Source organism: Zingiber officinale, chromosome 4A, assembly GCF_018446385.1.
Source record: "Zingiber officinale cultivar Zhangliang chromosome 4A, Zo_v1.1, whole genome shotgun sequence".
In the NCBI taxonomy this organism is placed as follows: Eukaryota; Viridiplantae; Streptophyta; class Magnoliopsida; order Zingiberales; family Zingiberaceae; genus Zingiber; species Zingiber officinale.
In genome coordinates this window covers 122,569,600-122,593,178 of record NC_055992.1, presented here as the reverse complement: position 1 = coordinate 122,593,178, position 23,579 = coordinate 122,569,600, and the positions used below count along the sequence as shown (strand labels likewise).

Sequence of the window (23,579 nt, the reverse complement as noted above, 5' to 3'; positions counted from 1 at the left end):
ACATCTCTAAGGATCTAGAGGTAAGTACGTTAGAAAACTTATTTTCAACTTTAGAACTTCATGAATTTAGATGTATAGGTTTAAGAAACATAGAAGAAAGGTCAACTCAGAACTTGGCACTCAAAGCCAAGAAGATCGAGCTGAAGTTAGAATCATCACTTGACGAAGATGAAGAAGCTTTTCTGGTAAGAAAATTCTCAAAATTTTTAAAATCTAATAATTTTGACAAGAGACAGACAACAAGATCTTTTTAGAGTAAACGGAAGATTCAGTGTTACAACTGTCCGGAAGAAGGACATATCAAAGATAATTGTCCGATGCTGAAAAGTAAAGGAAAGGACAAAGGGTCAAGCGGATCCAAGCACAAGAACCTAAAAGCAACGTGAGACGAGTCCTCATCCGAGTCCAAGCTAGAAGAATACGCTGGGTTAGCACTGATGGTGGATCACCAAAAAAAACATCGAAAGTTAGTTCAAAATGAGCATTAATGAAAGGGGAGATACATCATGAAAAAGCAGTGACAGACGATTGTAAACCAAGTAAGTAAATCAGTATTCTCGTATTTCTTTTTTTATGCACTTATTTTATTTTTATTTACATTTTACAAGTGTGTGTTGTTGACGACTTTTACTTACCTCCGTATTTACAAGTGTTTGTTATTTTATCTTTATTTACAAGCCTCGGGTTGTGTCACATGACTCTTGTGTTGATAGAATTAAGAGTCCGTCACATGAATTTTTACTTACCTCCGTATTACAGAAATCCCATCAAGTTTAGTTGAAGAAGGCAGAAGTCCTATTGACTGGACAAGTTCTGTTAATGACTTCCAAGTCCTTGACATTATGGTTCATGTGGTGGCCGAGTTATTTTATTAATCGTGGATCGAGTTATTCTCTCTCCCATGCACTCTACGGACTACAGGTACTCTGGAATCAAGAATTTATAAATTTTAAAATATATTTAAAATACATAAATAATAATTTAAAATTATCAAATTATCTTAATAGACAGACGGTTGTTCTAAATCGTAAATCGATAATCATGTTTGAAGATTATGGATTGAGATTACGCGAACAGAGGATTTAATTTGTAATGATTATTGGATAAATAATGCCACGAAATTTGGGATAGACGGCATTCCCTTTTGATTATATTGCGAAAAATTGGAAGCATAATATAATATATACACACAGTCAAAGTTAATCATCTTATTTATTCTTTTAAATATTTTTTTTAGCCCTACACCCCGCACACCTTATTCATAAATTATATGGTCAATTGGATTCTGTTGGCGCTCGGCAGTTGGAGCGTATCTCTCCGTTGCTCCCCGTCAGCACGCCGATGCTGCCCATCCTCACCATCGCCGCAGCAAATCTACTCTTGAAGACGGCCGAGTTGCGCGCGAACAGTTTCACCTGCGCCGCCGCGGCCGGCGTGGACACCAGCGTCTGGTCCGACGTGAAGAGCCCCCTGTTCCTCAAGATGCCCTGGTAGTAGCTGTTGTCGAACCCGAGCTCGCTCGGCGGGTCCATCGGCACCTCGGTGTTGCTCTCCTCCGTCGGGCATTGCTGCTGCAGGTGAACCGCGTACGTCGGGTCCAGCGTCGGGTCGACTCCCGAGCTGCTGCTGAAGTTATAAAGCCTTTTGATGAAGGAAGGGCAGTGAACGATGCCAATGGTGTGTGCTCCTGATCGACCGACGAGTTTATTAAACATATATATACAAAATTAACTAAAACAATATATAATATTTGATCCTGTCCGAATGCTGAACCAACGGATGCTGGGCACGTGGCGCTCTCCAGTGACTGACGTGGATCTTCGACTGGTTGCACGAACCTCCGGCGAACCTGCACAGAAGTCAGGCCGGGAAGGGGTTCCCGGCGGCGACCCTCCGACGCTCAAGTCAGGCAAGCAAGCAGTGAAAAAGTGGCTCTCGAAATATTAGAATGCGTACCTCTAGCGAAGGATGAGGGCCTTTATATAGGGCAGCGGAGAAGCGAGTGTACACATACCGAGGTGTACATATGTCCGCGGCCCATACCCTAGTAAGGGCTTGTCAGTGAGCTTACCTGACCTATACTGCTACAGTCCAAGCATGTCCTCGACGGGATAGCGGAATCCTCTGTCATAAGATTTGGAGTATGGCTTACATGTGGAACATACCCGTTGTCAGAAAAAGATGTCCCTTGTCCTTTTGCCCTTACTCCCTGGAGAGAGTCCGACCGGCCGGCTTCCACGACATCCGGCCGGACGTATGCAGTGGTTTACTTGGGGAGATTCTTGCTCCCGTGCTTTGTGGAGACTGTTAGCAGTGCTACCTGATGGCTTTGGCCGAGCGTGCAATCCGATCGGCCCTACGATCTTGTCCGCTGAGCGCCGGAACCCTGACTTTCGACAGGGCACCTTTAACCATCAACTGGAGACCGACCGGCCACCCGGACGGTCTAACCTACCCTTCTCCGGCCGGCCACCTGCCACTTTGACTTCCCCGTGGCGTTGACCCCACCGGACGGGGGGCCCCTGTTCTTACAACCGGATCACTTACCTCCCCTTCAAGTCTAGTCGAAGGAGGCGATTAGTCCGACTAACTGGACTGTTAGCCTAGCCGGGCGGCATCTTCAAGCACTCCTCTTCCGATCGGCTTCCCGCAGGGATGGCCTTGTAAGGTTGGTCAACAGCAACCTTCCTCGGATCTCCTCGTAACCCGTGCTAATCTTCAACATTAAGGCTGAGCATGCGCTCATTAAATGCATCGAATGACCAAACGCCACGTGGCGAACTGTCGTCATCGTACAGCGGCGGCGGTGTGGTGCTTTGATGGGATCGAGGCGGTTCGAAATGGACGGCGCGATGTGCGCTTTGATTCCCGTGACCTGGATCCAACGGTGGAGGCCGCCCGGCCTCCACCCTATAAAATCTTCGTTTGCTCCACCGTTGCCTCACTCCTCCTTGCGCGTGCCCCCAGTTATTTGCCTCGTTCTAGAGCTCCGGCGATCGTGTTCTCCTGCTTTCGTTGATCCTCGGTGTTCTTCCCTCGATCCTCTTTTTTTTCCCGTAAGATTCTCTCCTTTTCTTTCTCGTCTCTGGTACTTTCTTCGCATTTCTTTCCCCCGTTTTCGCTTCCAGGGTGCTCTTTTCACTTGATACCGTCTTTCTTCTACCTTTCTGCCTTTTTGATTTCTCCTGCTCGGATCATGGCTAGTGCTTCTCATCCTGAAGACCAGTCCCTCGGTCCATGGTACACTACCATGCAGTCCCGATTCGAACAGCGGGACTTCGATGTTCTGACAGACAATTTTGAAATCCCAGATGATTTCGAAATTCGTTTAGCCGGTCCTTCCGCTCAGCCGCACAGGCGCGACCAGTTTACCGCCGGTCTGTGTTTCCCTGTACATCCGTTCATCATAGATGTTTGTAATTTTTTCGGTGTGCCGCTCGGCAGTCTGGTACCCAACACCTTTCGTCTCCTCTGTGGTGTTGTTGTTTTGTTCAAGATTCACAACATCCCCCTCCGACCGGAGGTCTTTTTTTATTTCTATTATCCCAAGCAAGCTGAGCCGGACACTTTCATGTTCCAAGCTCGCCCGGCTTAATCTTCTTCAACAAACTACCCTCTTCCAATAAACATTGGAAGGAGTATTTTTTTCTACATCCGTATGCCCGATCGGGCCAACTTCCCGACCCAGTGGCAGGTCAGCCTACCCCCCACTCCCGAGCTGAAGAAATTCAAGACCCGACCGGACTACCTCCATGCTGCAAATATGCTAGCCGGCTTGCGCCTTGACATCAATAAGCTTCTTCACGAAGGAGTGATGTATATCTTCGGCCTGAGTCCCATACAGACTCCTCTTCCGACCGGCTTCGGTAAGAATTTTACTTCGGTGTTTGCTTTGATTGCTAACTGATTTTTCTCCTTTCCTTTGCAGCGGACATCGTCATGGAGTCGGTGATGGCCGACATTCTGAAGAGAAAGGCGGCGGCGCTAAAAGCCGCGGCGGCCAAAGAAATGGAAGCGCTGGGTATCCAGCCGGTCGGATCCCATGAAGGAGAGAGCGGGACTCAGGCTGAATCAACCGCTCCGGCTTCTCAACAGAACGTGGCCAGCGAAGCCACCCCCACCGGAGAACCAACTGCCCCCGAGGAAGGTTCCGCTCGGGAAGAGGAGCAACCTCTACAAAAGAGGCGCCGAGTGGAGACTCCCCTGCGGTCAGCTACCTCCGCGGTCCAACCATCGGAGCGGGTTACTGCGACTGCTCGGGGCAAGGCGCCAGAGGTCGAAACCGTTTCGTCCGATCGGACTCCCTCGGAATGGGACGAGCCAGCGGCCCCTATTGAGGCTACTCCGGTCCGCACCCTTCCGCCCGCTCGTTACTCAGTCCAGCGCTCAACCATTCATTCTCAGTTTTCTGCGCCGGCTTCTGATCCCCTTCCGACCGCCGGTCGGATGACCCCCGGTCATGGCCTCACGATTCGGGTCACTCTTCATCTCCCGACTAAAGACCTGCTGCCGGAGGCCGACCAACCGACTGCGCCCGAGCATACTATCACCCTGAAGGGACCTCTCGCCGAAATGTGGGTCGATGCTCGGGCACGCGTCGCCATGATCCCCATCCGGAATTTGGCTAACAGTCATATGCAGCAGGCCACGGGGGTAAGTTTGTAATCTACCGAGTTTTGTATTCATTCCTTCCGATCGGCCACTAACAGCCTCTAATTTCTCTCGTCAGAGATGGGTGGAAGAAATTGCGGTTTCCAACCGCTTGGCCTTGGTGGATGAAGAGCTGCGACAACTGAAGGCAGCAGTTGGTCCGTCCGGCCCTCAGGGCCCTTCATATTCTGAGCTGCAAAAGGAGCTGAAGAAAGCTCAAGATTTGTTGGCGGCCGAGCAGAAAAAGACGGCCGATCAGGCCCACGCCCTGGCCGAGTCCGAGCGACAAGTCAAGTCGCTCGACAAAAAAATAACCTTGGCCACCACTCGGAAAAACACGGCCATTTCCGATTTAGAAAAGAAGAACGTGGAGGCTCGAGGCCTGGAGCTGAAGGTAAAGGAGCTGACGGAGCAGCTTGACAGGGAGAAGGTGGGCCGCTCGGCCGACGCCACCAAGCATAAGGACGAGCTGACCACTTTGCAGGAATCCCTCGCTGCATCTCAATTGGCCTTCAAAGAGTACCAAGAGGCCGAGACGAGTCGGGTTGCTGCTCTAAGACAAGGCTACATCCGCTCGCCCGAATTCTCGGAGAAAATCTGCGAGCGGATGTACACAGCTTTCGACTTGGCTATGACCGCCACCATGACATATCTGAAGTCTCAGGGCCTTCTTCCGGAGTCCATTACTATTCCGGCCGGCGATCAGGTGGCGCTTCTAGATAACATCCCCAAGACCCTTTATGATTACATTGAGTAGACGTCGATAGATGTAGTTGGGCCGCTAGGCCAAAAAGTGATCCTTTTTTGTACTTAGGCCGCTCGGCCTAAAGTTTTAATTTTAATGCAACATTTCCCTTTTGCGTACTTTGTCCTTTTGCTAGTTAATGTGTGTTGTCCGCTCGCCTATTATGAGATGCAAGTATTTGGCGTTGCCCTTCCGCTTGGCTATATATGTAATATTTCCAATATGCAACATTCCGCTTTGATAGCAGAGATCGCTCGCTAGACACCGATGAAGTACCTTTGGGTATTGGGCCGAGCGGAACGTAGAGACGATCGAACGATATTGACGGCGAGTTTCTGTTAGGATCTCTTCGTACGGCTAGAGAGGGGGGGTGTGAATAGCCGACCCCAATTGCTCGCGTTTCTTTCTACAAACTAGGGTTAGCGCAGCGGAAACTAAATGCAGAAAGAAAACAGGAGAAGAAATCAAACCTCTACGCAAGGATGTAACGAGGTTCGGAGATGAAACTCCTACTCCTCGGCGTGTCCGTAAGGTGGACGAAGCCTATCAATCCATCGGTGGATGAGTCCCCGAAAAACCGGCTAAATCAAACTCCTTGTGGGTGGAGAAACCTCGCCACAATCACTTGCAACAGCAAGCTAAGAGTACAAGAGAATAGCAAGAACAAAATACAACAGGAATGTAAACACAGTAGCTTGCCTTCTCGTCGACTGGGGTCCCGGATGAAGTAGCAACTTCACGAACAGATGCAAGCAGCTGATCCAGTCGTGGAATGAAGCTCACGCGAAGCTTCGACAAGGAGGAGCTCAACAAAGCTCAAGCACAACAGCACTTCGCAACAGGAAGGAAGAAGAGCCTTTTAGCTCGCAGCAGCAGCCCTCCTTTTATAACCTGCGAAGAAAACGAAGAAACACAGAAGAAATCTAGCCGTTGCGTTGCAACGGCTAGTGCCTGGATCGGTCTGTGGACCGATCAGGCTCCATGTGGATCGGTCCACAGACCGATCCATTCCCTCCTCCTTCGCTTTTGTTCCGTCCCTGATCGGTCCATGGACCGATCAGGGAACCTCCTGATCGGTCCGGGGACCGATCAGGCTTTGTGCTGATCGGTCCCCAGACCGATCAGCCCCTCTTGCGCCTCGCTCCTGTTCGGCTTCTGATCGTCTCCTGATCGGTCACCAGACCGATCAGTTAACACACAGTATGCTACTGATGTGTTACTGATCGGTCACCAGACCGATCAGAATATTCTCAGTATCACCGAATCGATCACCAGATCGATCCAGCTCATGGTTTTGGCCCAAACCAAGTCCAAACCAACATCCGGTCAATCTTGACCTGTTGGTACATTGCGCCTAGCATCCGGTCACTCCCTTGACCTGCTAGGACTCCCCGCTAAGTGTCCGGTCAATCCCTTTGACCCACTTAGACTTTTCTCTCCGTACCAAGTATCCGGTCACTCCTATGACCTACTTGGACTTCCCATCACCAGATGTCCGATCACCCTTGATCCATCTGGATTTTCCCTTGCCCGGCTTCACTCACCAGGACTTTCACCTAGCTTCACTCACTAGGGTTTTCACCTGGCTTCACTCACCAGGATTTCCACAACTGCCTGGCTTCACTCACCAGGACTTTCCAACTGCCTAACATCCCAGTTAGGACTTTCTCATTTACCTAGCTTCACTCACTAGGATTTTCACCTGGCTTTACTCACCAGGATTTTCCCGAATGCCTGGCTTCACTCACCAGGACTTTCACCTTCACCTAGCTTCACTCACTAGGATTTTCACCTGGATTCACTCACCAGGATTTCCCGACTGCCTGGCTTCACTCACCAGGACTTTTCCCCGTGCCAAACTCCCTGTTTGGACTTTCCCCGTGCCAAGTCTCCATACTTGGACTTTCCGCGTGCCAAGCTACCTGCTTGGACTTTTCCCCGTGCCAAGTTTCCGTACTTGGACTTTTCCGGTGCCAAGTCTCCATACTTGGACTTTCCGCGTGCCAAGCTCCCTGCTTGGACTTTTCCCCGTGCCAAGTTTCCGTACTTGGACTTTTCCAGAATCAGATCAACCAGGTCAACCTTGACCTAAGGTTGCACCTACAATCTCCCAAACACCTATTCTTGTCAAACATCAAGAATACAACTCTCTTCTCGTCAAACATCGTCAAACATCAAAACACAACTCGAGTTAGGTCAACTCGAGTCAGGTCAACCAGGTCAACCTTGACCTAAGGTTGCACCAACAATCTCCCCCTTTTTGATGTTTGACAAAATCCAAAATCAAGTTAGGTTAACCCGATAACCTAACTTAGGTTTTCCAATGTTCTTCCTTGAACATTCTTCCAAAACCTACACTCTCTCCCTTGGGACATCTCTCCCCCTTTTTGACACACATCAAAAAGAGGGAATCAAGGTCAAGAGTTTCTTCCTAATGAAAGTCTCATACCTTTCATTGAAACCCTTAACTTTCCCCTTGATACTAAACTCAACACTCAACTTAGTGACAATCCCATATCACTAATCCTCAAAAGTCTTAAGGAGTAAAAACTCCCCCTAACAGTCAACTCCCCCTTGACAATTAGGTAAAACTCCCCCTAAAGGTTAACTCCCCCTTGACCATTGCACCAACAATGTCTTTGTGAGTTCCAAACCTTTAGAAATCCACAAAACCCAACTTCCAGCTGAAATTTCAGACCAACAGCTGAAAATCAGAAACTGGCACGCTCTGATCGGTCCCCAGACCGATCAGAAACCCCATGGATCGGTCCCCAGACCGATCAGGCCTTCACCAGATCGCACCAAGCTCTCTGGTTCTTACTGGATCGGTCTGCAGACCGATCCATGCTTCACTGGATCGGTCCACAGACCGATCAGGACTTACCTGGATCGGTCCCCAGACCGATCCAGACTCTGATAGGCAGATTTCTGAAATTTCCTTCCCGAAATTCAGAAACTCCTAGAAAATTCCAGAAAATTCGAAAAATTGTGAAATTTTGAGGATACATTCCTCATAACATATACTATCATGAAAAAATAGTTTTCTATGAAAATAACTTCCATTTTCAAATCTTTATACAAAGTTCAAAAACTTTGAAATAGTTCAAGTTTACCTCAACTTTGTATCAATTTGCTCAATGATGAATGCTATCACTAGAAAAGCTTCATCAAGGTTTTTCAAATCAATTTTGAAATGATTTTAGACCCTTTAATTTGGGACCACAATCTTTGGGCTATATGTACATGACTTGTACATAAGCTTTCCCTATGATCCCCAATTTTTGAATTAGGCTCATCTAGGTACAAGAACTATGCACCTTGATCCTAACTCATCATCCTAATATCTCACACACATCTAAGGTGTATCAAACACATCCAAGTCAATTTTGATGTGAGATATGGGTTTAGGTTATCTTAGTCTAAGTTTTCATGCATTTTCTAAAACAACAACTTGATCTCCATATCAAATTGTGTTGTTTATCCTTAGATCAATTTCATTGATTATAAATGCAAGAAATGATGACATGACATAAAATGATATCATAAATGAAAACATGTGTCAATGCCATGATGTCATGGCATAAAGTATGAAACTTAAATAAAGTATGACATATAACTAACCTAAGCATTATCATGACATTTCAAATGACCATAAAATAAATATGATGTCATGACATGGCATATGGCAAACAATATATGGTAAATAGCACATAAAGGTATAGAAAATACCTAATTCTAGCTTTAGTTGCCATTTTTGATAATTTTGATCATTTTGCCATAAATTCTATATTCCTAAGTGTGATAGACCTTAAATCATATACCAAAGATGTTTATATCACTACGTGCCAACTAGATTGACTCTAGAAAACTCCTCAAATTTGATTGACACATTCTAATCACCTTAGGAATAATTGTTAATTTCATTTTCAAGGCTTGATTACCCCTTGAAAATTCCTCAAATGCCACCTTTTGCTATGAATAGATTAACTATCTATCCAAATAAGGTTGGCACACTCTAATCCATCTAGCGTGATGGAATCACACTCCTAAGAACCCAATACCTATTGGAGCTCATTGGGTTCACTAAATATTCACTAGGGATGACTTCCCTAGCAACCCTCCTAATGACCCTCCTAGACTTTAAAGCCTTGGTCATTTGGGACTCATCAAGATCAACTCTAGGGGTGACTCCCCTTGTGACCTTGGTGATGGTCTTCCTAGCCCTAGATTTTGTTCCATAATCGAATGGAACATTGTGATAAGTGGGCTTGACCATTTGGGACTTAGGTTTGTGACCCAAACCTTTCTTGTCCTTGGACTTTGGTTTTTGACCCTTAAACCCTAGAGATGACTTCTCCAAGTTCTTAAGAGCCTTTTCCAAAGTATCAAGTCTTGACCTCAAGACTTGATTTTCCTTCTCTAATACCTCAAGTTTTAACTTGTCATTTGTCTTTGAGGTATTCCTAGGCATATGTCTAGATGATTTGGGATTTCTACCTAGGTTATCCTTAACCTTAGATGAGTTGATCCTAGGGTTGGCTTTCCTAGTGTTATCCTTATCTAGGCTCACATGTTTGGCACCTAAGCATGTGTATCGATTTCTATAATTATCATGCTTATCATTATTGTTAACAATTGCAATCAAACTACTAGCATGTGTTCTATTTGAATTGCAAAAATGAGCCTTAGAGATTACCTTAGGGTTTACTTTAGCTCCCCCTATAGACGTGCTCGGTCTCTTGTCCTTGTGAGATTGTCTCCCCCTCGGACATTGACTCCTATAGTGTCCCCTTTGATTACATTGAAAGCACACCACGTGCTCTTTGCCTTTGCGTATCGGGACTCCGACTTTCTTGACCTTTGACGCCGGTGGAGTCTTTCTAATCCTCTTTGGACACTTACTCTTGTAGTGCCCAAATTCCCTACACTCAAAGCACATTATGTGTAATTTGCTAGAAACTAAATGGCTTGAGTTACCTAGAGGTGAGGATGGATGAACGCTCTCTCCTTCATCCCTTCCGGAGGTAGAAGCTTCTTCTTGCTCCAAACTTGAAGAAGAACTCTCCTCCTCTTCTTCTTTAGATGTTGAGTGTCCCTCAACTTCTAAATCCACATCTCCATGAAGTGAGCTACTTAGCTCACTTGACTCCTCTTCATGACTTGAAGTGGAGCTCCCCTCATGGAACTTGGCCAAATTGTTCCACAATTCCTTGGCATTGTTGTAACCACCTATCTTACACAATATATCGTTAGGTAATGAGAATTCAAATATTTTCATTACCTCGTCGTTGACTAGGGATTGGTGGACTTGTTCCTTGGTCCACTTCTTCTTCTCTAGGGTTTCTCCTTTCTTGTCCATCGGAGGATTGAACCCTAATTGAACACAACTCCAATTTTCAAGGTTAGTCATAAGAAAATATTTCATTCTTACCTTCCAAAACGCGAAGTCGTCGCGATCGTAGAAGGGTGGAATGGTGATGTCGTCTCCGAGTTGATCCATCTCTAGCTTGTGCTCCCTCGGGTGTTAATCCGGCGAAGAGCGACCTTGCTCTGATACCACTTGTTAGGATCTCTTCGTACGGCTAGAGAGGGGGGGTGTGAATAGCCGACCCCAATTGCTCGCGTTTCTTTCTACAAACTAGGGTTAGCGCAGCGGAAACTAAATGCAGAAAGAAAACAGGAGAAGAAATCAAACCTCTACGCAAGGATGTAACGAGGTTCGGAGATGAAACTCCTACTCCTCGGCGTGTCCGTAAGGTGGACGAAGCCTATCAATCCGTCGGTGGATGAGTCCCCGGAAAATCGGCTAAATCAAACTCCTTGTGGGTGGAGAAACCTCGCCACAATCACTTGCAACAGCAAGCTAAGAGTACAAGAGAATAGCAAGAACAAAATACAACAGGAATGTAAACACAGTAGCTTGCCTTCTCGTCGACTGGGGTCCCGGATGAAGTAGCAACTTCACGAACAGATGCAACAAGCAACTCAGCAGCAGCTGATCCAGTCGTGGAATGAAGCTCACGCGAAGCTTCGACAAGGAGGAGCTCAACAAAGCTCAAGCACAACAGCACTTCGCAACAGGAAGGAAGAAGAGCCTTTTGGCTCGCAGCAGCAGCCCTCCTTTTATAACCTGCGAAGAAAACGAAGAAACACAGAAGAAATCTAGCCGTTGCGTTGCAACGGCTAGTGCCTGGATCGGTCTGTGGACCGATCAGGCTCCATGTGGATCGGTCCACAGACCGATCCATTCCCTACTCCTTCGCTTCTGTTCCGTCCCTGATCGGTCCATGGACCGATCAGGGAACCTCCTGATCGGTCCGGGGACCGATCATCGGTCCCCAGACCGATCAACCCCTCTTGCGCCTCGCTCCTTTCGGCTTCTGATCGTCTCCTGATCGGTCACCAGACCGATCAGTTAACACACAATATGCTACTGATGTGTTACTGATCGGTCACCAGACCGATCAGAATATTCTCGGTATCACTGGATCGATCACCAGATCGATCCAGCTCATGGTTTTGGCCCAAACCAAGTCCAAACCAACATCCGGTCAATCTTGACCTGTTGGTACATTGCGCCTAGCATCCGGTCACTCCCTTGACCTGCTAGGACTCCCCGCTAAGTGTCCGGTCAATCCCTTTGACCCACTTAGACTTTTCTCTCCGTACCAAGTATCCGGTCACTCCTATGACCTACTTGGACTTCCCATCACCAGATGTCCGATCACCCTTGATCCATCTGGATTTTCCCTTGCCCGGCTTCACTCACCAGGACTTTCACCTAGCTTCACTCACTAGGGTTTTCACCTGGCTTCACTCACCAGGATTTCCACAACTGCCTGGCTTCACTCACCAGGACTTTCCAACTGCCTAACATCCCAGTTAGGACTTTCTCATTTACCTAGCTTCACTCACTAGGATTTTCACCTGGCTTTACTCACCAGGATTTTCCCGAATGCCTGGCTTCACTCACCAGGACTTTCACCTTCACCTAGCTTCACTCACTAGGATTTTCACCTGGATTCACTCACCAGGATTTCCCGACTGCCTGGCTTCACTCACCAGGACTTTTCCCCGTGCCAAACTCCCTGTTTGGACTTTCCCCGTGCCAAGTCTCCATACTTGGACTTTCCGCGTGCCAAGCTACCTGCTTGGACTTTTCCCCGTGCCAAGTTTCCGTACTTGGACTTTTCCGGTGCCAAGTCTCCATACTTGGACTTTCCGCGTGCCAAGCTCCCTGCTTGGACTTTTCCCCGTGCCAAGTTTCCGTACTTGGACTTTTCCAGAATCAGGTCAACCAGGTCAACCTTGACCTAAGGTTGCACCTACAATCTCCCAAACACCTATTCTTATCAAACATCAAGAATACAACTCTCTTCTCGTCAAACATCGTCAAACATCAAAACACAACTCGAGTCAGGTCAACTCGAGTCAGGTCAACCAGGTCAACCTTGACCTAAGGTTGCACCAACAGTTTCTTGGACAATTGCATCCTTTTTATTGACCTCTTCCGCTCGGAAGTTTATAGACGCCGGCTCGTCTCTCGATATTTAACGTCGGAGCTCGACGGTCTTCCGCTCGGAAGTTTATAGACGCCGGCTCGTCTCTCGATATTTAACGTCGGAGCTCGACGGTCTTCCGCTCGGAAGTTTATAGACGCCGGCTCGTCTCTCGATATTTAACGTCGGAGCTCGACGGTCTTCCGCTCGGAAGTTTATAGACGTCGGCTCGTCTCTCGATATTTAACGTCGGAGCTCGACGGTTTTCCGCTCGGAAGTTTATAGACGTCGGCTCGTCTCTCTATATTTAACGTCGGAGCTCGACGATCTTCCGCTCGGAAGTTTATAGACGCCGGCTCGTCTCTCGATATTTAACATCGGAGCTCGACAGTCTTCCGCTCGGAAGTTTATAGACGCCGGCTCGTCTCTCGATATTTAAAGTCGGAGCTCGACGGTCTTCCGCTCGGAAGTTTATAGACGCCGGCTCGTCTCTCAATATTTAACGTCGGAGCTCGACGGCTTATTAAGGCTAATTTTTATTATATACTCCCGAACGGCATGGGGTCTTTACCATCGAGCCTTTGACTCGTGTAATTTATATGCCCGGTCGAACGGCACGGGGTCTTTTCCTTTGAGCATTTGGCTCGTATAATTATACGCCCGGCCGAACGACATGGGGTCTTCACGCAGTAGGCCGTTCGGCGGATAATGCTCAATGCGTTTTTATCTTTTTGCTTCCTGCATTACAAGGACATAGGCGACTAGCAAATACACAAAAATGAGTTACATCAGTGCACCTTTCACCCAGCTCTATAAGGCTGGAGATGATTTGCACTCCATGGCCGATCCAGCTACCGTCCGTCTTCATCCTCCAAATAGTAAGCGCCCGAGCGGAGCTTTTCGATGATTTTGAAAGGACCCGCCCACGGAGCTTCTAGCTTGCCGACGTCGCCGACCGACTTCACTTTCTTCCAGACAAGATCGCCGACCTGGAATGATCTTGGGATTACGCGCTGGTTGTAATTCTGCTTCATCCTTTGACGGTACTCCATCAGCCGGACGGATGCCTTGGCTCTCTCTTTTTCGACCAAATCCAGCTCCATGTTCCTCCGCTCGGCGTTGTTGTCATCATAATTCTGGATCCGAGCGGACTCGACGCCAACTTCGACAGGAACAACCGCTTCGCCGCCATACACCAGGTGGAAAGGCGTGACGCCCGTCCCTTCCTTTGGAGTCGTTCGGATGGCCCATAAGACGCCCGACACTTCATCCACCCAACTTCCTCCCAAATGGTCGAGCCGAGCACGCAGAATACGAAGAATTTCCCGATTAGCTACTTCAGCTTGACCATTGCTTTGGGGGTATGCTACGGACGTGAAGTGTTGCTCGATGCCATAGCTTTGGCACCAATCTTCGAGCAATTTTCCGGTAAACTGCCATCCGTTGTCGGAAACTAGTCGGTGAGGGATGCCGAACCGACAGATGATGTGCTGCCATATGAACTTTTTGACCATCTGTTCGGTGATCCTGGCTAGCGGCTCGGTCTCCACCCACTTGGAAAAATAATCGACCGCCACTAGCAGAAATTTCCGCTGTCCGGTCGCCATAGGAAATGGACCAACGATATCCATTCCCCACTGATCGAACGGACATGAGACTATTGATGCCTTCATTTCCTCTGCCGGCCGGTGGTAGAAGTTATGGTACTTCTGGCATGAAAGGCACGTTGACACGGTCCGAGCGGCGTCTGCTTGTAAGGTTGGCCAGAAGTACCCGGCCAACATGATCTTCTTAGCCAGCGATCGTCTGCCCGGATGTCCTCCGCATGATCCTTGATGTACTTCTTGGAGGATGTAAGCCGAGTCCTCCGAGCACACGCATTTCAACAGCGGGCGTGAGAAAGCCTTCTTGTAAAGCTGATCGCCGATGAGTGTGAACCGACCGGCTCTCCTCCTTACAGCTGGGCTTCATTCTGATCGGACGGTGTGGTGCCCGAGCGCAGAAACTCCGTGATGGGTGTCCTCCAGTCGCTTGGAAACGTAAGGCCTTCCATACGGCCGACGTGCGCCACCAACAATACTTGTTCAATTGGCTGCTGAATGGCGATCGGCGTTATTGAGCTCGCGAGTTTGGCTAACTCATCGGCCGCCTGATTTTCTGCTCTGGGTATCTTTTGGACAATGACTTCTCTAAAATTTGCTTTAAGCTTCTCGAAGGCTTCAGCGTAGAGCTTGAGCCGAGCACTGTTGATTTCGAAGGTACCAGAGAGCTGCTGAGCGGCCAACTGGGAATCCGAATGAAGCGTTACCCGACCGGCACCCACATGTCGTGCTGCCTGCAAGCCGGCTATGAGGGCCTCATACTCTGCTTCATTGTTTGTAGCTTTATAATCCAACCGGACGGATAAGTGTATCTTTTATTCTTGAGGGGAGAGCAACAGTATTCCAATCCCGCTTCCGAGCCGAGTGGATGATCCGTCCACAAATATTTTCTACATAGCTTCCGGCTCTGAATTCTACACTTCAGTCACAAAATCGGCCAAGGACTGCGCTTTGATTGCCGAGCGAGGCTGGTATTGGATGTCAAATTCACTTAACTCCGTCGTCTATTTGATGAGCCGCCCGGACGCTTCTGGATTCAGTAATACACGCCCGAGCGGGCTATTGGTTTTGACAATGATGGTATGCGCTAGGAAGTATGGACGAAGGCGCCGAGCGGCGAGGACCAGAGCGAAAGCCAACTTCTCGAGCCCAGTGTAGCGAGATTCAGTATCTTTTAAAATATGACTGATAAAATACACAGGCTCTTCTCCGCTCGCCCTCACTAGTGCCGAGCCGATTGCTTGCTCGGTTGAAGATAAGTAGATACAAAGTGGCTCACCCGCAGCCGGCTTGGCTAATACCAGGAGAGAGTTCAGATATGCCTTCAGATCTTCGAACGCCCGATCGCATTCTTCGTCCCAGTGAAACTTAGTGGCCTTGCGCAAGATCTTGAAAAAAGGAAGGCTCCGGTCGGCGGTTTTGGAGATGAATCTGGACAGAGCAGTTATCCGACCGGTCAAACGCTGCACTTCTCTTGTATTTCTTGGAGGCGACATATCTTGTAGAGCTTTCACCTTGCTGGGATTTGCTTCGATGCCCCGCTCGGTCACTATGTACCCCAAGAAACGCCCTCCTTTTGCTCTGAACAGACACTTCTGGGGATTTATCTTGACTCCATATTTGCGTAGCGTTCGGAAGGTTTCCTCCATGTCTTTGAAGAGATCGGCCGCTCGGACGGACTTGATGAGAATGTCGTCCACGTACACTTCCAGATTTCGCCCGATCTGCTCTCTGAATACTTTATTCATCAAGCGCTGATATGTGGCTCCCGTATTCTTCAATCCGAACGGCATCACATTATAGCAATAGGTGTCATCGGCCGTCACGAAGCTGACTTTTTCTTGATCTTCACGGGCGAGCGGTACTTGATGATAGCCTTGGTAAGCGTCGAGCATACATATTAATTCGCAGCCGGCCGTAGAATCCACCAGCTGATCTATCCGGGGCAGAGGATAAAAGTCTTTCGGGCAAGCTTTGTTGAGATCCCGAAAATCTATGCATACTCTCCACTTGTTGTCCGGCTTGGAGACTAATACTACGTTCGTCAGCCAGCTCGGGAACTGCACCTCGCGTATATAGCCGGCTTCCAGAAGCTTCTCCACCTCTGCCCGGATGATGGTATTCTGTTCGGCGCTGAAATCTCTTTTTCTCTGCTTCACCGGCCGAGCGTCCGGTCGGACATGTAGCTCGTGCTGCGCTATGCTCGGCGAAATTCTGGGCAGCTCATGCGTCGACCAGACGAAGACGTCACAATTTCTCTAGAGGCATTTGATCACTTCATCCTTATGATGGGCCTCCAGATCGGACGCAATAAAGGTCGTGGCCTCCGCTCGAGTTGGGTGAATCTGCACTTCCTCTTTTTCTTCATAAACTAAAGAGGGAGGCTTTTCAGTTATAGCATTCACCTCGATCCGTGGCGACCTCCGAGCGGAATTGGATTCTGCTCGGACCATTTCGATGTAGCATCGCCGAGCTGCCATTTGATCTCCCCGTACTTCTCCCACTTTGTCTTCGACGGGGAACTTGATCTTCTGGTGGAAGGTAGAGATGGCCGCTCGGAACTCACCGAGCGCCGGTCGTCCCAGAATGACGTTGTATGAGGAGGGAGAGTCTACCACCACGAAGTTCGCTGTCCGCGTCCTCCTGAGCGGCTCTTCTCCCAGTGAGATGGCCAGCCAGATTTGTCCGACCGGTAGGACTTCATTGCCCGTAAACCCGTAGAGGGGGGTTGTCATGGGCAGCAGCTCGACGCGGTCAATTTGTAGTTGATCGAACGCCTTTTCGAATATTATGTTGACCGAGCTTACTGTGTCAATAAAAATGCGGTGAATAGTGTAGTTGGCTATTACCGTTTTGATGAGCAGAGCATCGTCGTGGGGCACTTCAACTCCTTCCAAGTCCCCCGGCCCAAAATTGATTTCGGGTTCGTTCGCTCGTTCCTGGCTGCAGCCGACCGCATGGATCTGGAGTTGCCGGACGCTCGCCTTCCTTGCTCGGTTGGAATCTCCTCCGGTCGGCCCACCAACAATAATGTTGATCTCGCCTCGAGAAGTATTACTTCTATTTTCTTCTTCCCGAGCGGATGGTCGGAACCGTTCTCTTGACATTCGGCGATTCTCCAGCCTCGGAGAGCGATGCCGATCGGGAGTATATTGTTGTCTCCTGTCGGCTTGCGTCCGATCGGCTTCATGAGTTCTCTGTCACCTGTTGACTGAGGGAGACCGCCGGCCGCCATTCCGGGGAACGGGATGAGAAATTAAGGTAAGACTTCGACAATCCCTTGTGTTGTGCGTATCCGTCCGGTGGAAGGAGCAGAACATCGGGGTCCATTTCTTCTTTGGCTTGGGCCGGGCGGCAGCTACCTCTTGCACATGAGACCTGGCATGGGGGGAGCGGATTGCTTCGGCCCTCTGTCCTCTGGGTGGTTGATGAGAAGCGTGCTGTTTCCGCTCGGCAGGAGGAGCCCGCTTGGTTGGAGTTTCTTTTTTCCGGGCTGCTTGGGCTTCCTCCACGTTGATGTATTCGTTGGCCCGGTGTAGCATGTGGTCGTAGTCTCGGGGCGGCTTCCGGATGAGCGATCGAAAGAAATCCCCATCCACTAGTCCTTGTGTGAAGGCATTCATCATGGTCTCCAAGGTGGCCGTTGGAATATCCATGGCCACTTTGTTGAACCGCTGGATGTAAGCTCGGAGCGATTCACGGGCTTCTTGTTTGATGGCGAACAGACTAACGCTGGTTTTTTGATAGCGCCGACTGCTTGCGAAGTGGTGGAGGAAGGCCGTTCGGAAGTCCTTGAAATTTGTGATTGACCCATCCAGCAGCCTCCGAAACCATCGTTGAGCCGATCCAGAGAGGGTGGTTAGAAAAACTCGACACTTCACCCCATCCGTATATTGGTGAAGGGTAGCAGTGTTGTCGAATTTACCCAGATGATCATCCGGATCGGTGGTCCCATTGTATTCGCCGATCATCGGAGGAACATAGTGCTTGGGCAAAGGATCCTTCAAGATGGCTTCTGAGAATTGGCGATTAATCCGCTCGGGCGATGCGTCCGCTCGGGGGGCTTTCCCTTTTTTGTCGTCTCGTCTTGGCCTTTCATCAGAAGAAGATCCCCTATCTCGATTGGTTGCTGCGGCCTCAGGAGTGCGGAATAGGGCCCGGTGGAATGCAACGGTGGCTTGAGGTGCTTCCGCTCGGCCATCAGATGCTGAGGTTGCTTGCTGCTCTGGCCGCTCGGCTGTTGCCTTCTGTTTTACTCCACAAGCTTGGTGGCCCTCAACTCGATCAGAGCGTCGAGTTCCTCCGTGGAGAGCGTTACCGTGTGTTGTCGTCCAGTCTCATCCATTGTTTCCATTCGGATGCAGGAGCGTTCCCACAGACGGCGCCAATTTGATCCTGTCCGAATGCTGAACCAACGAACGTTGGGCACGTGGCGCTCTCCGGTGACTGACGTGTAGGGGTGGGCATCGGTCGGTTCGGTTTGGATTGCTCTACTACGGTTCGGTTTTTCGGTTTTCAATTTGAAAATATTTGGTCCAAAATTGAACTATTTTTTATTACGATTCGGTTCATTTTTTATAATACAACCCACTTTTTCGATCGATTATATACAACTATAATACTTAATTAAACTATTCCTCATTTGATTAATGTAATACAAAATATAGACTCAAGTCACTCAACAACAATAAAATATAAATTGTTCTAATATCAAAGAAGTAATTCTAATAATTAAATAAGATAACTTGTTACTACTAAATATAAAAAGAACATTTAAAGGCTTAAATGTATGGTCTATAGTTCATAAAATATGAGTAAATTATTAAATACCTAAATATATGTCCAATATTTCAAAAAGAGTGAAAACGGTATTGGAAAATTTGATCGAAAAATATCGAAAAGAAAGTTTCTTCGGTTTTTTTGGCCGGTTCGGTTTTTGCGGTTTGGTCGGTTTATTCGGTGCGGTCGGTTTATGCCCACCCCTACTGACGTGGATCTTCGACTGGTTACACGAACCTCCGGCGAACCTGCACAGAAGTCGGGCCGGGAAGGGGTTCCCGGCGGCGACCCTCCGACGTTCAAGTCTGGCAAGCAAGCAGTGAAAAAGTGGCTCTCGAAATATTAGAACGCGTACCTCCAGCGAAGGATGAGGGCCTTTATATAGGGCAGCGGAGAAGCGAGTGTACACATACCGAGGTGTACACGTGTCCGCGGCCCATACCCTAGTAAGGGCTTGTCAGTGGGCTTACATGACCCATACTGCTACAGTCCAATTAAGCATGCCCTCGACGGGACAGCGGAATCCCCTGTCATAAGATTTGGAGTATGGCTTACATGTGGAACATACCCGTTGTCAGAAAAAGATGTCCCTTGTCATTTTGCCATTACTCCCTGGAGAGAGTCCGACTGGCCGGCTTCCACGACATCCGGCCGGACGTATGCGGTGGTTTACTTGGGGAGATTCTTGCTCCCGTGCTTTGTGGAGACTGTTAGTAGTGCTACCTGATGGCTTTGGCCGAGCGTGCAATCCGATCGGCCCTGCAATCTTGTCCGCTGAGCGCCGGAACCCTGACTTTCGACAGGGCGCCTTTAACCATCAACTGGACACCGACCGACCGCCCGGACGGTCTAACCTACCCTTCTCCGACCGGCCACCTGCCACTTTGACTTCCCTGTGACGTTGACTCCACCGGACGGGGGGCTCCTGCTCTTACAACCGGATCAATATTCATTAATTCTTCAAATTAATTAATTAATAGCGCGCGACTACTAATCAATCAATACCTATATATATATACGGCTATACCTGAGAGGGTGATCATCTCGGATTGGGTCAACCCTTTGCTGGCGAAGACTCGAGTGAGTTGATCGAGTGTGAAATTGTGACGAGGGATATTCTCAGACGTATCGGTTGCCAACGAAATCCTCCCGTCTCTTCTTCCAGCAGGAACATCGTAGAAACCTCCTCCATACTGCAATATAATATATCCATCCATTTAAACATCAAGAGATTGTTAATTCGAGCTAGCTAGCAAATTCATGCATGCTTTTATTGTATATTATATATGTATATACACACACACACTTACGTGTGCAACGCTGTCTCGGGCAACGTAGGCGAGAATGTCGGCGCAGGAGACGACGCCGGGGCAGGCAGCTTCCAGGCTGGCCTTTGCATTATCGACGACTTGGAACGCTTCTTCCTCGATGGTTTGGTTGATGTCCGCGTCCTTCTCCGCCGTGTTCCCGTTCGCCGAAGCTATGAGAATCGATCCATCGCACCCCTGCAGCTCCATCAATTGAATACGATCAGAAACTTAAGTATAACATTTATAATTAATTAATTAATTAATTAATATACTGACTCTGACAAAACAGTCGTGGAAATGCATCCTTAGAAGGTCTGCGCCGATATCGTCAGTCTTCCTGACAGCGTCATCGAAGGCTTCCCTGACGAGGGCTTCGGCCCTAGGGCAGGTTTGGGCGTAGAACCCAACTCGGAGCTTAGATGCTGCAGAAGCTCTCGTCAGGCTGCAGAGAGCCATGCAGGAAAAAATAGCTACTAAGGACGCTAACGTTGGAGCCATTATATTAATTCTTCTCTGAGTCAATGGGTGGCAAGGTGGAAGGAATCGAGCCCCTATTTATAGGATTAGCTTTGCGCCAGCCCTCCATATATGGAAACTAAACGGTATATAAGGTATATATACACGGGGTGAGAGCTGAGAGGTGGGACGGCCGGATTTACCAAATAATGAAGATTTAAATCTCATTCAGGATGATATTAATCGAGAGAGGATAATATTAAATCCAGAGAGTTTGAAAATTTTATAATATTTGATAATATCCAATCTGCTTTTTCCAATTTTATAATATTTGATATCGTTCAGTGATTTTATTTTTTTTTTGTTTGGCGCAGCCCATCGAGACATGTAATCTAGAGGAATTAGAATTTATCTTTTATTTTTTTTGACTAAATCTAAAATTAGCAGAATGATAATGGATTTAATTATTTTAGTCCGATTTTAACTATATTAACTCATGCCTCTATTAATTGTCCATCACCCTCTTCCTTTTGACTAAATAAATTATTCATCAGTGTGGGCATGAGTTATCTATTCAAAGAAGTAACCTCAATCTAATTGTCCCGGCCAAATACCGGGGACGGTCAAGTTATCGATCGACGAATTTATTAGCGTGCGTGAGCTCTCGGGATCGTTCGGGAAAGAGATGAAGGAACTTGAAATACGCTCTAAGAGAGGGTTAGACTACTAGGGGATAAATTCCAGGGTCACTTCGACATTCAAATTAGGATTTGCTTGAGATGATATGCAAAATGAAGATGGAGAAGATAGGGCATGACTTGATAGAGTTGAAGAAAAAAATCAAAATCCTTGTCATTACCTTGTGCGCACCTATATAATTGTTTGGAGAACATCTCCACATCAATCGTAATATCGTATTATCATCATTGCGGGAGTCCATAAGAGAACCAGATCTAACAGTCATTGGTTGCCTCCCCATTCGTCCAATGCCATGTGTCTATAGGAGGGTATAAAAGAGACAACATTTGATAACATCATAGTTAGTTAGACTACTTTCATTAGACAACCACTATCAAATAGCTTCTTTAATAATAATAGATTTGGTAACAAATTAAAACTACCAACCTTAGAGTAGAAGGTACAAAGAAAGCGTGAGCAATAACAACAACAACTGAACACTACCTAAGTCTAGGCTCGTTTGAGCTCGTAATGGCGTCGTGTCATTGTTATGTTGTTGAAGCTTGAGGACAACAAAGTATTGGTGTTTCGGAAGCATAACGGAGCTCTTGAGGTGTTAGAAGAATTTATATCAAGGCTCTACTCGAAGACTTCTTTTATACGCTAATCCAAACGCCTAGATTAGCTTGAGGCGCCTCTAGCAGCCTTTATCCGATCCAACCTATTGTCGTAATTAGCCTTGGACCAAGGCGCTTGGAAGTCTTTAGGATGCCTAGATATTCAAGCGCTTGGATGTGAAAGAGGAGCTTAGATCCCATTTTCTAGCTTGCTTCATTAATTACTTCTTGCATCATAGTGTTAGCATGACAGATATACATAAACATGAATATGATTGACAGCTCTCCGACTTGTTCTGTCTCAACTTTAGATCTCCTGTAAGATCTCAGGTTGGATCGACATCTACTACACTCTTTCCAAGAGCACGTCCTCACCAATCCAATCAGAAGAGTTTTACCTGATGCCAAGTCTGGTCCACTCGACCTACTTAGACTTTTGCTCAGCATAGCCTTGAACCTCAAGACTTTCCGTGAATCCTTCAACCCTCAACGTGTCTAGTCTTCTTCCTGGTCTCCTCGACCCCTAAGACTTCTCGCCTAGTGTTATCGACCCCCATGACTTCCTGACCGATGTCCTCAATCTTCCAAGACTTCCGCCTAATCCCTTCAACCAAGACTTCATTGTCTACCTACAACTAGGACTTCCTTTACCTAGCCTCAACTAGAAATTCCTTACAATTAAGCTCTCAATCCACATATTAGAAAATCACCAGACTTAACTTGAATCTATTGTCAAGATCAAAACCTCAAGTTTGATCGTATGATGTATCTTGCACTAACAATTTCCACTATTTGATTATTAACAATTTGGTAGAAGTTTAAAATTTATAACATAATAATTTTGAGGAGTTAATAAATAACTGAAAAATTAAAGCATTACAGTTTAGGGAGATTAAAGATAACTTAGAGAAATATTAAATAACACAAATGCATTTCGTTTCTTCTCCTTAATCTGACACATCTTCCTAAATTCATGCAACAGGTTTTTAACTTGTTTACTTAATTTATCTTCTCTCTTCCCCTTTACTACTTATCAAAAAGAACATCAGAGTAAAAACCTAGCAAATAAATGATTTGAAAGAACAATACTAAGTTTTATGAGTTCAAATTCTAAAACCAAGGTTAAAAAATTGAGGAACAACTGAGTGTTTTTTTTGGTTAAAAAACAAGAATGCTTTAAGAAAAAAAATTAAGGAAAACAAAGTTTTGAAAAAAAATAATAAGAAAAAGGAAATAATATTTTG

At 47.3% G+C, this 23,579-nt stretch overlaps 1 protein-coding gene across 1 annotated transcript; it reads right to left on the bottom strand.

Annotated features, from left to right (window-relative positions):
- Window positions 1-1,274: 1,274 nt before the first annotated feature.
- On the bottom strand, window positions 1,275-21,040 carry LOC121972720 (peroxidase 5-like). Its single transcript, XM_042524365.1, has 4 exons — window positions 20,861-21,040; window positions 20,585-20,779; window positions 20,302-20,467; window positions 1,275-1,687 (listed from the first exon to the last, which is right to left on the bottom strand). Exons 1-4 carry the CDS (start codon window positions 21,038-21,040, stop codon window positions 1,275-1,277), a joined length of 954 nt encoding a protein of 317 aa, XP_042380299.1.
- Window positions 21,041-23,579: the final 2,539 nt, after the last annotated feature.